This window comes from Melanerpes formicivorus, unplaced genomic scaffold (assembly GCF_026170545.1).
Source record: "Melanerpes formicivorus ecotype bairdi unplaced genomic scaffold, bMelFor1.0.p_v2 SCAF_28, whole genome shotgun sequence".
NCBI classification, from domain to species: domain Eukaryota; kingdom Metazoa; phylum Chordata; class Aves; order Piciformes; family Picidae; genus Melanerpes; species Melanerpes formicivorus.
The window spans coordinates 3,324,705-3,342,109 of record NW_027142380.1 but is presented as its reverse complement, the minus strand read 5'-3'; the positions used below and the strand labels follow the sequence as shown (position 1 = coordinate 3,342,109).

At 41.5% G+C, this 17,405-nt stretch overlaps 1 protein-coding gene across 16 annotated transcripts in view; it reads left to right on the top strand.

The window, feature by feature from the left end:
• CADPS (calcium dependent secretion activator) overlaps positions 1–17,405 on the top strand; it is a 228,509-nt gene that overhangs the window by 167,812 nt on the left and 43,292 nt on the right. For 10 of the 16 annotated variants that reach the window (XM_068154251.1, XM_068154249.1, XM_068154248.1 and 7 more), the window contains 4 exons: positions 1,683–1,789; positions 7,565–7,721; positions 8,670–8,811; positions 15,881–16,027. In XM_068154251.1, the coding sequence (XP_068010352.1) occupies positions 1,683–1,789; positions 7,565–7,721; positions 8,670–8,811; positions 15,881–16,027 (553 nt within the window). The remainder of the gene's footprint in view (positions 1–1,682; positions 1,790–7,564; positions 7,722–8,669; positions 8,812–15,880; positions 16,028–17,405) is intronic. The other 6 variants (XM_068154246.1, XM_068154245.1, XM_068154253.1 and 3 more) reach the window with 1 other exon arrangement.

Here is a 17,405-nt window from a genome sequence, read left to right as displayed (position 1 = left end):
CCTTTGCATGGGAAATTGATTACCTGTAAACAAATAGTCAGGGAAAACTAGGAGCAGGCAAAATTTTGGGGGATGTTAATTAAGTTCTTGAAGCTCACTGAGCTTTCAGCAAGGCAAAGACTTCACCCTAGATGACCCAGTAGAGTAGCACAGTGCCACCTGTGTCCAACCGCATGTTTACATCTGTGCCATCAGTAAAGAAGATGTAAACGCTAGCAAAAAACTCATGCATGCAGAAGGCAGGAGTGAGATGCCCAGCCAGCACCTTGCATGCTGGCTTAGCCAGGCACCTTTGTAAATTTCAGGGTGGCTGCTGGTAACCATGCTTTAGTGTATGCACTGCTAACATTTTGCTGTGTTGGGGACGCAGGAGTCTCTTGTACACTGAATTGCAGATTCATTTGGCTGTTTGATTTAGGGCACTATACCCACTTTTGATATCATGGAGAGTCCACATTATACAGCAGTGCAAAAGGTATGGTGTAGCTACCAAAATGCAGTACTGTCCTTCCCTCTGGCTGCACTGGAGAGCCAGGACTGGCACCAGATTGTTTAACCAGAGGGATGTACCTGTAGTTAATATGGTGATGTGCTGCAGCATAGGTAAATCACTGGGGAGCAAGTCTCCTGCTCCACTTCTCCTCGGGGCAACCGTCACAGGGAGGTTTTACACACCACTGGGAAGTGATCCATGGTGTCAGCTCACAGAAACCTTTCCAGTTACCCTCAGCCAGCTCTGCAGAAGCTCTCTTTCAATGAAAATTTTCCTTTTTTCTCTAGATTATTTCTAGTGAAATACTCCAAATGTTCCAGATTGTTAGTGCCTGAGATATTGACCATGCAAAGAATAATATGAATTACCTGGAAGTATATAGCTTCATTGGGTTTTTTTTAAGTTTTCAGAAAACACTGCAAAATAGCTCAACACAGCTAAACACCAAGCTCCAGGATTTAAACTCTTTGGTTTGTTTGCGGGGTTTTTGCTGTAAAGTTGCATCTGTTTTCCCATATAAATCTTACCTATGAGCACCTAGCGTGGGACCTACCACTTTCCACTCCCTCCAGCATGCGTTAGCTCCTTGATCTTTGTGGAGTTAAATCCTGGAGCAAAGGCAGACCTGCAGTTTTTTTCTCTTTCAGTAGCAGGTGACATTTAAATTGCTCGAGTCTGACGACTTATTAAAAGTGCAGACAGATTTGTTTGAACTGATCTTCAATTGATCTTCAGATTAATTTTTTTTTTCTAAATAATATAGAGATGATTTCTATAAATGCATCATCTACATCGAAGGCTACATATTGTTCGTATATTAGCAGCCAGATGCTGTCTTTAAGGAATGCAATGTTCTTATTTGAGCTAATAGAGTGGCACCATCTCACCATAAAGCAAAACAACTCTGACAGTACCGTGAAATTTGGAGCTGGAGCACTGTATTTTCATAGTATAATAACGAATGTGGCTTTCTGGTTTGCTCAGTACTAATTATATAAGCATTTAACACATGCATGAAAAGATCTTTAAAGCTGTAGAATATTATGGGAATTTGAATTTTTAATTTTGGTTTTGCTTTTTTTTTGGTTTTTGGGGTTTTTTTTAATGTTTAGTTAAACCTCTAAAATAACTTGCTGTACGTCTAGCTTTTCATTCTGCCTCCCTTTTAACTCAAGTTCTTGTACTACAGAAAATGTAGGCCGGTTAGTCACACCAGCTAAAAAGTTAGAAGATACAATACGTCTGGCAGAGTTGGTAATTGAAGTCCTACAGCAAAACGAAGAACACCATGCGGAGGTGAGCAGCGGTGCCCTGCGAGGTCGTGTCCCCCAGGTCTCCAGCGGGCTCTGGTGGCTTGCTGGGAGCTTTGTATATTTGTGTGATGTCTTCCCACCTGATGCTGGGTTATCTTCTTCAGAAGCCACAAATATTCTGAAATAATGGTGTTTGAGCGTGACGAAGGCAAGTCCAGTCCAGGAAGATTGCTTTTGCAGAGGGGAGGGAGGGCTAAAGGAGGGATTAATTAAGTTCTGCTCTCCTCCGCGTCAGTCTGCAGCCTTTTGTACAGCGCCAGCAGGAGCTGAATATGGCCAAATATATTCACCAGCAACTACACACAAGAGCAAGGCTCTCCACTTTCCAGAAAGGTTGTATTACCAAATAATGTCCTGTGTTTGTGCCTCCAGACAGCATTATCAGGGTCCCTGCAGCAGCAGCTTACTGCTTCTGCTGTCCAGAGCTGGAACAAGGAAAACCACCACAAACCCAAGCCATTCTTTTTTTTAACCTTTTCTGAGCGTTCAGGTTGTTTCCAGGGGTTTCCCTGGGCCCCTGCAGTACATGATTAACTCACCTGGTTTCCTGTTGACCTCTTCTGCCTTGGCTTATTGGGAGTACCTCAGTTACTGGTCACAGAGGTTAGGATGAACTATTCTCTGTTGCTCATTTTTGGGGTTTTCTAAGGCCTAATGCAACTACTTTTAACTCCTCAAAGCACTTTAACAAAAAGGTTCATGTTTTATATCCACTGAAACCATGTCATAGTCAAATACAAACCACAAAATGATGAGGCTTGATCCTGGAAACACTTGATCCCACAATGTGGTGGGGTGACAGCTGACATTGCTGGCTATAGTCCTGCTCTCAGCACAAGCAAGTGACAGTGTCCCTGTGTAAGTACTTGCAGGATTGAGCCCTCTGTTCTCCTTAAATCTGGTGCTCTTGGATGCGCATTGGAACATTGATCAGTTTGAAATTCAGAGTGAGCAGTTATTGGTTATGCCTATAGGTAATGTAGCGCTCATTCACTATTTTCTCTTTTCCTTCCCATTTAGAGAGATATATATATATATAATATACTCACTATATTTTGCATTAAGAACATTTGATAAATAACTTCACAGTGACCTAAAAAATCATTCCAGTGTATATTAAATTTGCAGTCTAATTTAACTTATTGGTAATTCACAACAATCCACAACACCCAACTAATGCCTGATTGCATATTTAAATTTCCTCCCTGTTTTTCTACTGTTCATTCATTCAATCTTGGATGATCCTGGCAGGGGAAAGAGGTATGTGACTAAACCGAACGAAACGAGTCACTCCTGTCATATTCTGTGCATGCCCTCTCAGTGCCATGTTTCCTACTGGGATTTTACCCGGGTTGCCCTGGCTTCTGTAACCTTTGACCGAGGAATGTAACAGCAGCTTGGAGTCGGCTGCTTGCAGAGCTGGTAGCCTGACACAGGAGGGTAAATGTGGCATAACAGTCCGGTCCATGCATGTAGCAATGGGTATATTTTACAAGCGCTGCAGTTACATCGCAACACAACCCTACCTGCCTGGACTTTCTCCTTAGCCTGTTGTTACCTCTGTCGTTTTGCATTCACCTGACTTTTAGTACACTGTGGTGGAGGTGGACTAAGTATTACACCAGTGCCTAGAATGGTAGTGGTCTTCCTCTGGTTTTGTCTGTATGTGCCTTGTACTGGATATACAGTATTTATATGTAGAGAGAGAATATCCAGGGTGAAGAGTGCAATAAAGTGCATTTCTACAACAGTCAGGGGTGCTTGAGAGTGCTGCACCACCTACTGCAACCTGTCCAAGGATAATGAGAGCTTTATTCCACTCATCACCAGCACAGGCTTGATGTACAACCAGCCAGGAAGGGCTGTTATTAAAACAAAGATGATATTGACAATGGTAGACTTCTGGCAGAAGCTGTTACAGGGCTGGTTGCATTCAGCCAGACACGCTGATGAGATCCTCGTCAAGAGGAAGACTCAAAACTGTTCTCGTGTCACAAGCTTTTGATTAGAGACAGAAGGTTAATGCCATCATAGAAAGGAGACATCTTGGTCCCTTGTTCTGAATGGTGACCTGGAATGGTGAAACTAATCTGTCTCCAGTAGTCCGGCACACTGATGGTACAGAATCCCTGCCCTGAGGATGGCTGTGGCATTTCAGCTGTGCACAAGCAGTTGGCCAGCTATCTGCACACTTGGAAGTGCACCCAGAGGAAGAGAGAGAAGAGGCTGGGTGGTTTATCACTTATTTTTATTATGCAGTTGCAAGAATATGTTATAGTCTCACTGTGCAATGAGAATTGCTGAGGTGTTGCACTTTTTTGTCTCAAATTATTCCAGGTGAGGGGTTTTTGGCATGTTGTCCATTCACCTGGAGAAGGTTTGACCTGCAGGGTGCCCTTTTTTTGTCTACTTTGGATGCTCAGCAAAAAAATTGAATTGCACTACTTACTGAAGAAATGCCCTCATTTACTGACAGCCAACACGTTTTGCAGTTAAAACACATCCCTTTTTTCCCCACATGGACATCCAGGCAGAGAGGAGATGGTTCCTAATGAGAACCCAGGATATTAATACTCAGAGCATGGAAAATATTCAAAACCCATTACAACAGAAGAACCACACATAGTCAGTTGGGTTTGTCTTACCTGAAAGAGAAAAGCAAACCAGCACAGGCAGAAATACAGCAGAAACGGTGTGCCTCCATCTGTGGTCTGTGAGCGCAGCAGGTCTCTGGCATTGTGTCATCTCTCCCATCAGATGTCTTCTAGCTGCCTTTCCAGTCCTCTGGATGACTGATGACAAATGCCAGAGACGATGGCATTCACCTATTTTTAAACTGGTGTTTTCTCTCTCTATGTATACGTATGTGTATATGTATATATGTATTTTAACTTCTTGAGGTCGTACATATATACATGTGTATCCATCTGTAAAATATACAATAATAGGTGTGTTTGGCTAGAAAGCACACTTCCCCACCCCCACCCCCCTCCCTTTACATTGTGTTTCGAGCAATACAGGTAAGTAGATGGTAAATAAATGCTATGTTACCATCTTGAAAGACATTTTCAAAGTATGATGTTACTGCTGCCACTGCAGGAAGGTCCTGCTCACCAGGGCTAGGAAGGAGGAGGTTTGAGGATCCTGATGTAAGTTGGAGACTTTATGGAACTAAAATATGACTTCTTCAGCAAAAGAGAAACTGTGTTTGGGCATATTATATTTTTTTCCACAAATGATCACATGTTTTTCCTCTTAATTTCTCTTAAAATGAGCTGCTTTTTTTTTTTTTTTCCTCATTTTTTTCATGGAAGCAGATTTTTATTGCAGGATTGAAATGATTGTGTTGGAATTTGTTGCAGAAGATGTTCTTTGGCCTCCCCTCTTTTCCCTCCCCACAAAATACCAGTTGCCATTGGTCTTTCCTAGTGATTGCTCTTTGCCGGCAGACCTGTGGGCAGTATCTGATGGGGATGCAGTGTAGCAGGCTCTTGGCAGTCAGAGGCACAGCCATTGAAAACACATCTGTGCAAGGATAGCCCTGGCATCCTCCTTGAAAACCTCAGATGATCACTACTCATTTTGAGAGGATCCTTCACAGCCCCGTGGCTCAGCACCCACTTGTTTCCCAGCTGTGGTTTGGGGAGAAGGTTTGAGCAGGCATCAGGAGCAGATATGAGTCTTGATGGTTTTGGTTCCTATGCATTTTGCAGTGCCTGATGTTGCACTACCAGGCATTCAGCCATGCACTCAGCTGGACACCAAGACCAGATGTGTGAAGAACTGAAGAGCATTGCCACATGTGCTCAGCCTTCCAAGCTCCCTCATCTCAGTCTCAGCTTTTCCAGAGTAACTACTCTGCAAAGAGCCAGGGCTATTGTTACCACTGCTCCTGAGCTTTCCAAGCACCCCAGGGCAGGTCTTGCTGCAGTGGTGGCTGATGACTTCCTCCCCATTTGGGAGGCTGGGGGCAGTTTGCAGATGAAGGAGCCCACTGTAGCCACATTGTTGTCATGCCATGGCCTGCAGGGACACAGTAACCTGCTGGTGTTGCGGCTCCAGGCATGGCATTTGCCGAGCCTGCCCCTAGGTGCACTTAAGCCATGCCTTCATGATATAACCCACCTCATCCACATCTTCACCTCCATGACAGGGTAGGCCCACTACTAATTTGGGTGTTAATTGGTTATTTTTGTTATTTTATATCTTGGATATGTTCTAGATGCATAACACCCAGTGCCATGTCCAACCTATCCATGTCTTCACAATAGTTTTATATCAGCTCATGGAATAATTGCAAGGCAATGCTCTGTATTTTGGGGGAACAAAAGAGTGGGAAATAATCCCCCCCAAAAACCCTGTCAATATCAGTGACAACTGAAAATTGTGGCCAAAATAGGAAGAATTAAAGAGGTCCATGGTAGTAACCTGGCTTAGGGGCACTGCTCCTCTCTCCATGGCCAAGTGAACCAGCAGCTGGAGTTGTGCTCTGTACATCAATGCAGTTCCTCATCATTGAATCAAAACTGAACCCTGAGAAATTCCGTTCTGCTTATTTATGTCCACTAAAATCTACAAAAAATACCCCTCCCTGACTGGCAGTTCCTCTTCCAATGAATTCATCTATTCCCTAGTCTTACCCGTTTCATCTTTGGTCTTGTGCCTATGCTAGAAGTTTCTTTTTCTTCCAGAGTGCCAGAAAGCTGTTTCTTAGATCCTTTTAAGTCCCTGAGTAATTTCCTATCGCTTCAAAATGACAGCACATGGTCCTAACGACAGCACTTCTCATATTGCATGTTCCCAGCCAGAAGTGATTACTAAACACGCATGCATGCATTCGCAGCATTCACATCTGAGCCGTGTACGATGTGAATGTCACGTCAGAGAGCCCGCACACTCAATTTTAAGGACCCATGTGCATGAGAATGAGTTACTTCACTGGCATTTTTTGGTTTTCAAGTTTAGATATGTTGTTTTGTTTTGGGTCCCTCCCCCTGCCTCTGTAAAAATCTAGGCTTGCTGTAGATTTATTTTTAATTTTTATTTTTTTCCCCCAATCTTGGCATGTTGATAAATAGAGCTTTGGGATCACTTTCCTAACCAGCAGCATTATGAAGGTGGTACTATGTTTCTATGGGTGTGTATAGCTAACCATGTAAAATGAACAGTGCTGTTTACTGGTGATGTTTGAAGTGTCTCTAAAGGAGAGTGTGAGTGATTCAGGACAGTTATTAATGTCGTAGGCTTCTCATTTTTCAAGACAAGTAGAAGCAGTGAATCCAAGTAAAAATTAAACTGTTGGAAAACACAGCAGAAGGCCCATAAGCTCATTGAAGAAACTCCAAAATTTCTGTACTTTAGAATAAGAATGAGTTAATATTTTTTTTCCCCTGATAATTAGCATAATTAAAGATGAATAAAGTCATTTATTGTAAATTGAACAGATGAAACCTTCTCTGCCACATTACAGCTGTGTGCCTTTACGGTGGAGCTCTGAACAGATCCTCTGCAAGAAACCTTTATATTAAAGTAGCAGTCCCTAACTCCTGTGATGAGCACTCTGTGCAGGCTAGCACTTGAAAAGCACTGTTCTCTTTACAATAAAGGTAGTTTCAATGGGATGCATCTTTCTTTATTTTTTTTAACTTGGTTTGGTTTGATTTTGTTTGTTTTCTTTAGATATGGGACCTAACAGCTTTCCCTTTGCTTTATTAGAACTAATACACTTCTTTGTTATCTCTTTCTGCCAACTCTGAAGGCCTTTGCTTGGTGGTCTGACTTAATGGTTGAGCATGCGGAGACCTTCCTGTCGCTGTTTGCCGTGGATATGGATGCTGCATTAGAGGTGCAACCCCCAGACACCTGGGACAGCTTTCCACTCTTTCAGCTTCTAAACGATTCCCTGCGTAGTGACTGTATGTATTGTATTTTGATCATTTCTTTTTCAGTGGGCAGCTCAGGTTACTGACAATACTTTCAGCCTCTCCGTACTGTACAGCGAACCGAGATGGGTGGAGATTTACAGTACATCCTCTCTTAGCATCAGCTTGGTTTTGTTCCATTCCACTAGAAAAAGCCACACAGACACCTTTTAAATCCAATGTCTCAGTCAAAGATAAGATAATGAGCTTTTGTTTTGCTTCATCTTCTCAAGATTCTTGGTAATGGCTGCCTGATAAGCAGGGAATTAGGTACTCTATCTCGCTGTCATTAAATGTGTGTATTGTTTTATGTGTGTGTACTGCATTTATTAACATGGCATAAACCAGTCCCTGCTTTAAAAGATTTTATTGAAGGGAGGAAAATATGACAGTAAATGGAAGCAGGGGTAGTTCAGAAGAATAGTGCTTTGGACAATAAGGCTCTGCTTCAAAGCACATGGGCCTATGCCTTCAAAACCTGTGAGGATTTGTCACTCTCCTGGGTGGTCTGACTGCTCCCTGGGGAGCTGGTGGCAGAACTGGCATTGCCTCCAGTGAGGTCCTAGATCAGGGTGCCAGGGAGTCATCCTTAGAGAGCAATTTCCAGCATTGTGGTAAATTAAATGATTCTCCTACTGCTACAGCCATAGTGTTTGCCATGCTGTATTTCTTATGTCCAGTTTATTCACAGGAAGTAATAATGTATTTGTAAGTTTGACATTCATAGAAAAGAAGATTCATTGTCTGTTTATTTGTTTGGAGTAAGAAGCCATTCCTGCTGTCTTTGTTGTGAGCTGGTGCCTGATGGCAGCTCCTGTTATGTTCTTGAAGTTCTTCCTGTTCGCTGACAAATCCGTTGTGTAATGAAGTGCCACGGTGTAGTTTGTTACAGAGGTTTTCGTAACAGTAGTGTCTTACTATACTTTTATTTATCTATTCTAGATAATTTGTTGAATGGAAAATTCCACAAACACCTCCAAGACCTGTTTGCTCCACTTGTTGTTAGATATGTCGATCTGATGGAGTCCTCAATTGCACAGTCAATTCACAGGGGCTTTGAGCGGGAGTCATGGGAGCCAGTAAAGTAAGGAAACCTCCTTTGATACAATCACAATTTGAGAGCAAATGGATGGAGATTCATAGAGATGAAGTAGCAAACATTAGACTGGACATGCAGAGAGTGATTTAGATTTTCTAGTTTAATGCTCAAAATAGAAGGCTGTATGTCTTCAGGGTTTTCAAGTTAATGAGGGAAGTGGTATTTGCTTTTTGAAATGCGTTGCTACCTCAGTTTGAACCATGTGCCTTTGTACATGGAAGCATGAAAATGTGAAAACCTTCTTAGTTGGCGTGGCTTTTTGGATCCCATTCTAAAAGGCCTTTTCCACTACTGCTTTTGAGCTTGAATAGCTCCTTTTCAAAACAACCCTCCCCTTATTTCACTGCATTCAGTCCAGCCCTATAACCTGTGTAAATCATTGTGATACTTACTCTTCCCAAAACTCATTTTTATCACCCATCCATGGAGGGAGAGTGTAGTGTTGTGCTGCTCATGTCAGCCCCACAGCTGATGGCTGCACCTGTGCCAGGGCAGCTCTGATGGGTCTCAGCTCCTTTGCTGTAAGATTAGGCATGTAGAAACCACAGTGAAACATGGTTTCACAAGCAGAATCATTTATTACATTTGGAGAACTAGGAATTTACCAGTGTGAAATGAGTAGTCTGAGAGAACCCAGAGTGAACTCAAGAGCTGGTGACTGATAAAAATGTGATGTGTGCTTTGGATTATTCTTGGTATTTCACAGGTTTGGAAGCATTGCTGAACCCTGTCATGCTTTCTCTAAAATGCCAAGTCAAATCCAAAGGAAAAATGTAGAGTTTTCCTTCTAATAAAGGTATTAAAAGAGGAGGATTGACTCTTTGCAAACAGCTTGACTCTGGCAGTGATTCTGACAGGGGACTGGGAGCAGGTGACCCCTTGGGAGACTATTTGCCCTGCTTGTTTGTGATTCTACAGGCAAAGTTCAGCGCTGCGCTCTTGGAGGTTGCTGTATAAAGGAACGTGTGGTCTTTCAGGACTTTTCACACCAAATATGTTCCATTTACAGGGAAAAGATTTTGTTCAGCAGCCAGCCTCCCATATGCAACCTGGAGTCTGAGTACCCAGGTTTTTTCTTTTCTTTCTTGTACTTCTTCAGCATCCATAAGGGCTCTGCCTGCCAAATCTCAGGCCTTTTCTTGACACCTGATCATCCCCTCTGTTTTGAGTGGGGTTAAGTGGCTGGCATTCAGGAGCCTCTCTCACTTTCCATTTGCTGTCTTTGGTCTGCAGGCTAACAGGATTAAAAATCCTAAAAAATCTTGTTTCAAATAAGCAGATGTGACCCAGAAAACATACAAGAAATAGATCTTTCGAGTAGGAGAATGCCATTTTTACAGCCAGTCCTTCAAGCAGAATTACACTTCGAAGTTAGCATTAACTTTCGTTTCAGAGCTCTGCTTCAGTAACGAATAAGTTGTTTGTATTTCCTGGTCTGTTATGAAATAGAAGCAGTTAATTCTGTGGACCTGTCCACCTCAGTCAAGAAGCCACTAAGCAATTCATTGTTTTTACTTTTGTCAGAAGCTGACATCCTTTTGGCTTTTAATGATCTTAGTGGTTTAACCTATAGAGGTCCACAAGTACTTGCCTGTGGCACTTGCCTGTCAAAATGTTTTGTCCCTGGGTATCCTATTATCTATCATGTTCAAATTATCTTTGATAGCTATAAAAGACCTTTTCTTAGTTCTCCTGTAATTGTTATTCCCTTCTGGAATGGCCTCAAGTAGCTCTGGGGAAGGTTCACATTAGATATTAAGAAAAATTTCTTTACCGAAAGAGTGGTCAGGCTTTGGAACAGGCTGCCCAGGCAGGTGGTGGAGTCACTGACCCTGAAGGTGTTCAAAAAACACGTAGACATGGCACATCAGGACATGGTTTAATAGCCATGGTGGTGTCAGGCCAACAATTGGACTCTGCAAGCCAGTTCTACAATTCTGTTATTATAGCGTACTTTGAGCATTGCCATTTCAAATGAAAACCCAGACTGGACTTGGGTATTTCAAAGATTTTCCAGGAGGAAAGTGGCTGCTTTTCACAAGAAGCTTGTATTCATCTGGTGGAAAGGTGCACCAAAATGATTATTTTTTTCACTAGTTAGCATTTTGTTCTTGTGTCTCACACACAAAAGTGCAAGTTGCAAATGCTGGTTTAATGCAATGAGAGCTGGTGATGAAGGGCACCAGCAGATGCACAGAGGGTGGCATGTACCATGTAAGGGGAAAAAGGCCTGTCATTCCTAGCATCTTATGATGCACTTGATGTGCTGGTCAGAACTGAATGTTAAAGCATCTTCATCTTTCACCTCTTGAGCAGAATACCTTCTCCTCTTTGTCTGATATACAATGATCATGCAGAAAAACTAAGATCAAAGACTTACTTTGTTTTATTTGTCCTTCTGGGTCTGTGGCCTTCTCCCCTCACCTGTCCATACTGCAGCACCATTGAATTTTTGGCTGTTGATTCTCAAATACTTTGGACCAACGAAATCCCATCCAAGACATCACCTTCCAGCAGAGTTGGTTTTTGGGGTTTTTTTGGAACTGGCAACACTGCAGTATGTTTTTTCACGGCATTGCTCCGCTTTGAAGAAAGGCCTTGAGGTTGGCCCGAAAAGGCAGATAATTGTGGCTGTCTGTTCCACCGAGCTTAGAGTTGTCCTGCTTTGGATCTCTACAGCAAATTGTGAGAAAGAAATCTCATTATCTCCTGTTAACCAAGAAATTATTCCACAATATAGTCTTTAGCAAGGGTTTCTCTATGCTCATGCTTGCAGTCAAGGCTGAAATATGTAGCCCTCCGTAACCTGACCAGATGGCAGTTTGCAAGCATGTATTTCTTCTATTTTCATTGCTGAATACTCTGCACCTTATGCTATGAGGAGTTAGGTATAGAAATCACAAATAGGGAGAGAGATACTGTTAAGTATTGAAAGCATTGTGGGGGGGAAGCATCGATGTAATGTGCTCATGAGGGCTATGTAATCTGCCTCTGCAGAGCTGCTGAATTTGCAGGGGGTCCGTGCCCTATAGCTAGAGCAGCTGGTGTGCTTGTATGAATCCACGCAGAGAAATGTGGAACACTTGTCCTTCGCACAGTCATCCAAATACGGAGGATACAGAGTAGGTCTGTTCTCTGGTGAGTTGAGAGGTCTTGGAAAAGTAGGGTTTGCAATGGTTTTGTTTTTTTCCTGCTAGCTTCTCGGAGAAGGCTGATTTATCTTGCAGCCAGCAGACACGTACGTGTGTGTGTGCGTCTCTCTGTGTATGTGTCTGTGTTGAAAGATCTCTTGAGGCAATTGCTAAAGCCAGTGCAATGACAACCGGTTTCAATTGCTTGACTAGTATGTTACTGACTGACCTATGGCTGTCTCTACTGCACTGTACTCCTGGCTTTAGCATCTATTAATTAGTCACTAACCCTTTGCAAATTATTTATAAATGTATCATTAATATAAATGTAAGAACTTAAACAGTGTGATTATACTAATTGTATGCTGAGGTTGTGCTACTACAAGATGCTAGTGAAAAAATGTTTCCCCTTAAAAGGCACACCGTTGTAGTGAAAATGAGTATCTTTGTTACTATTCTGGGTGTCAGTCAGAGGAAGAGCACAGATTTGACTGCCTACTTTGCTATCAAGCTCTTTGCTTCACATCAAGGGTTTTGCAAAGGTTTGTTCTTGAGCATTTGCTCAGCCTAGGCAGTAAGGTAGTGTTTATAGTGATGGAAGAGATATAGGAGTTTGCCTCTTCCATCACTAAATCATTTGGGGCATCCTGTAGGAGCTGAGCATTTAAGTATGGACAAGAATCTCACTTAGCTCTGTTCTGAAGCCAGGAAGCAACTCAGTAAAAATGCTGTGATTTTTCTGCCCTCCTTTTAATACCATGGCAGCTCTAGAGGGGCAGCCCCTGTGCAGTTGGACTTGAGTCCTGTGATCGGTGCTACAGTACAGCATGAGCGTTGGGATGTTGTCCAGGGTTATGTTGCCAGTCTGTACTGAGAATTCCCCAGCAGACAGTACAGGTGAAAACCATTTACACAGCTATCAGACACAAATGGGAGTGAATCAGAAGAAGCCAAGAAAACAAGCAGTACAGCTCCAGAGTGTGTGTCTTTTATCAAACGTATCAGGATCCAGTCCTGAAGCTGAGTCGTCTTAAATCAGACAGCCCTCATCTTGTTGATGCAAATGCCCACATTCCCTGCCTGATGGCTGAGGTTATATTTAGCCATCTATATTAAATAGGCATGGCTGGCTTCTAGAAACAGTTTCCCATCTTGGACCTCTAGTTTTATGGTCTGAGCAACTGCAGGCTGGAACATTTGTTGGTAATATTAATCATTTTTTACAGGTCTCACTGCAACTGTTAGTCAGATAATTAGATTGGTTGAACCTGCAAAACTGTGCATGTCAATTCAGGAGAATATTTTTAAAATTAGTTACTGTATGTTAACATAATATACTCCATTATTTTGCTGTTTTGTTTCTTTTATTTTAAGAGCACTAACTTATTCTTGCAACATATCCTTGCATCAGCAAAATAATGTGTTGTATAAAAGAAATATGTTTCCGTGTGAATATAGTATACTGTTTACTCTAGAAGTCATATTTTATTAATACAGTGTTTTTATTAATATAACACTGTCACTTCTTGAATTTTAATATTAAAACCAAAGGTCCTCTGATTTATGTATTTACCATCTGGCTAAGCTATTTAAGTTGCTTTTCCTTATACATTTATATGTTGTCCACCTCTTGCTATTTCTTTATTTATTCCATATCAGTATCTAACCACATGCACTGCCATTTCTGAAGATTTAACACTCTCTCAATCACTATGGAGTCTGTGTCTCATTCAATAATCACATCCTCTTAATAGCAGATACAGTATGAATGGAAACAATGGACAGCTTTGTTACATTAGTAAATTCTCATGTCTGCTTACTGCCTAACAAAGAGAACAAGCAGATAGCATGAAGCCAGATCTGCTAAGAAACTAGAAACAAAAGAAAGCAAGAACATATTTCTCTCTTGGTTTTTTTTCCTATTTTTTTCCCCCACTGGAAAAATACTTTTAGTCACAAAGGGAGGATGAGGATAAAGCCTGTTCCCTAAGACTTGCCACCGACAACAAACTGAGGTCTTGAGGGGTGAGGTTCAAATCTTCTGTTGTTTTGGCAAACATTTATTCAGTGTAGCCAGCTTAATTCCATTCTTTTGGGGTTTTGATATATGAAACTTGCAGTAAGAAATGGAGTTCAAGATATGACTGAAGGAATTTGCTAAGATTGTAATATTCCTTGAAGGACATAGTGCATAATTTGATACTTCTCCAGGAATCCAGATAATGCTGCCTGTACAGTAACTAATGTAATCCAGGGGAATGGTAGAGACCACCTAAGGTGGCACATCCTGGTGTGGTCACTGAGAGCAGGAACATTTGAACACTGACTCTGTGTCCTTGCACATCAATAGAAAAGCTTTCAGTAGCTTCAGCAGCACAGGGTGAAGGTGAAATTCTGAAGTCCTGATTCCATTTTCACTGAGCCCAAATAATGCTTTGGTGAAAATGGCATCAGAACACCTGGCTTTGTTCTTCAAATGGGACTGTAAAGCCACCTGTGGATTGTGTCCCAGTGTACCATATAGTATTATTAGATTAAGGCAGAAACAAGATAAAACTTCTGAAAGCAGCTTCTGATTCCCAAAACCCATGACAATTTTGTTTTGCATAAAATCTAACCGTGATGACATACTCATTAACACAAAATTAGAGCAATTATAACATCTAGAGAAGTAGCATCCTAAAATATGTCAGATATTTTTGCAGACTTTGGGAATGATGTGCTGCTACACCCCAATTGTTCCAGGAAAGTATGTTGCATCAAATTAATATACTACACCCTGTTTAAAGATCTCCGTTTGCTTAGTACTTGCATGTCTGAAGGCATGATGCCCAAGTGGACATGCCTCCTAAATTAACTTTTAAACGTCTTAATCACCCCATGGCCAATTTCCACCCAAGAAAAACACTCATTTATCACTCCTACATTTCATAGAGCCACAGAGTGGTGTAAATTAAAAGTAACCTTAAAGGTCATCTAGTCCCGATGCCCTGCCATAGGCAGGGACACTTTCCACCAGACCAGGTTGCTCAAAGCCCCATCCCACCTGGCCTTGAATACTTCCAGGGATGGAGCATCCACAATCTCTCTGGACAACCTGTTCAAGTGTCCCACTACTCTCATAGTGAAGAACTTCTTCCTTGCCACTCATCTAACTCTTCCCTCTCTCAGTTTAAAGCCATTAGCCCTTGTCCTGCTTATTAAATACAATTCATTCAAGTGTATATGTAGAGCTGGGCAACCTGCGGGACCCATTTTCTGCACACCATTTTCTGCATGGATCTTCACTGAGGAAGAACCTTCTGCTTCACCATTTAATTGCTCCAGAGGAGCACATCTCTCATTTTTAAAGTACAAAATAAACAGATTTTGGTGTGAGATCACAACTTTTGAACTTGGTGGCAAGAAAAATTCCATCAGGACTTCTGCAGAGCTGAAATCTCAAACTCTGGTTTATCATTTTGAATGCCAGTTCTCTAGCAGATCTCTTAGTTTAGTTCTTTCATCCAACCTATCTAGTGTAAGAACTCTACACTCTCGTGTTAAGACCTGAGGCTCATTTCCTTGGGAGAGAGATTTTTCTGAGGAAAGACTGCTGTCTGCCATCTGAAATGGTGTCAGGACTCGGAGGTTGAGTTATTTTCCATGGGTGTTTGAATATACTCTGTTAATTTGCTACTTTGTGATTCTTCTTTCCTTTCTCTTTTTTTTTCCTTTCTTTTCAGTAACTCATTTATTGCAGACTGCAAATCCAGTACACTTAAGCTTCCATACTCATGCTTCTTTCTGAAATGTTTTGCTTTAGTTTTTAACTGTCCTCGTGCTGTGAACTTTGCAGATTTGTTTATGAGTGTCACGTGCTTCTGCTACATCTGCATTGTCACTGTTATGGTATTTTTTCTTTCTGTCTGTTTCTTCCACAGGAGTTTAACAAGTAATCTGCCCAATGTGAATCTACCAAATGTGAATCTCCCTAAAGTACCAAATCTACCAGTTAACATCCCACTAGGCATCCCACAAATGCCTAGCTTTTCTGCACCGTCATGGATGGCTGCTATTTATGATTCTGAGTGTGTATTCAGTTCAAATTAGATCTCATTTAAATTTAAAGTAATCTTGGCATGGATATGTATTGTTTGTTTCTCTGCATTATATAAAACTTTAAAGAGTGATACAGTTAATTAGATGTTTTCTGAATGAGACACGAGTGAATTTTTGGCATGTGTATTTTGAGGGTTTTTTTTGGTATAAATCTTGAAAATTTGTCTTACTCCCACTGAGAGTTTGAGCAAGTATCTGGCTTTACAAAATAGCTGTCAACAATGGGACATGGTCTGAACAACATACGAACCACAGAACTTACAATGCGACGTTGTATGTCTCAGCAAAGAGTTTTGTCCAAAAGAGAAGATGAAACAATTTCAATGCCAGTCAACCAATTTCTGTGGACCAGATGTAGATCTAAAAGTGAATTTTGTATAATTCAAGCTCTCTATTTTCCAGATAATGCTTTCTTTTTTTTTTTTTGTCTTGATTTTGATGAAATGGTTTAACAAAGACAAATGCCCTGCAACCGTTTTTATTCATTCTGGTGGAGGCCCCAGAAAGGAAAGCAAGCTCTACAGCCATCATTACAGCCTGAATAATGCTGATACCAACCAATGAAAGACATTTTCAGTGAGAGTTTTAGATTATGGCCTGGAAAATCAGGGACAGTGTCAAAGCAGTCGATCTGTAGGAGCCTTGTGCTCTCTGCTCCCAGCTCCACGTGCAGGCATCCCAGGGTGCATGAGTGGAGCTCACAGGGGGCACGTACCATAAATCCTGAGCACAGATTAGGCAAGTTCTCTTCTTAGAGCAGATTTCCCTGAAGTGTCCCAGCCACCAAGCAGAGTGAAGAGTGGGCCTAACCCAAATCTCATCATTTGAGATAGCTCATCTCCCAAGATATCCTAGCAGAGGAAGTAAGATCTTGCCAGTTCTCTTTCTGAATTCCTAGAGGGTTATTTAGGGTTGGCATAGGGTGGTCTCATCCAGCACTGCACAGATATGTTGCTTTTTCCTTACCTTCTTCTCACTTAAAAGATAAAACCACCCCTTTGACTCATACTGAAATGCCTTCAATTACATCTACACCTGGAGTCCACCAAAACACCTCTGCCATTAGCCTCATGCAGGCTGTATTGCAGAGCAGTAGTAATGAACCAAAGCAAAGCAAACACTAATGGTTGATGCTTTTTTTAAATAGATTTTAAAAACTTTTTAAATATTAGTATGGTTGTTTATGTTTCAAAGCTATACAACTCATATTCATGCTAAGATAGCTATATTAAAGGCTAGCTTAGGCAGTTGTCTGTAAAGAGTCCTTGAAAGTTTTACTCTTTCTCTGTGCATGCTTTGTGGTATTGCCTGTGAAAAGATAAGAATCATGTCATGTCAGAAAATTGG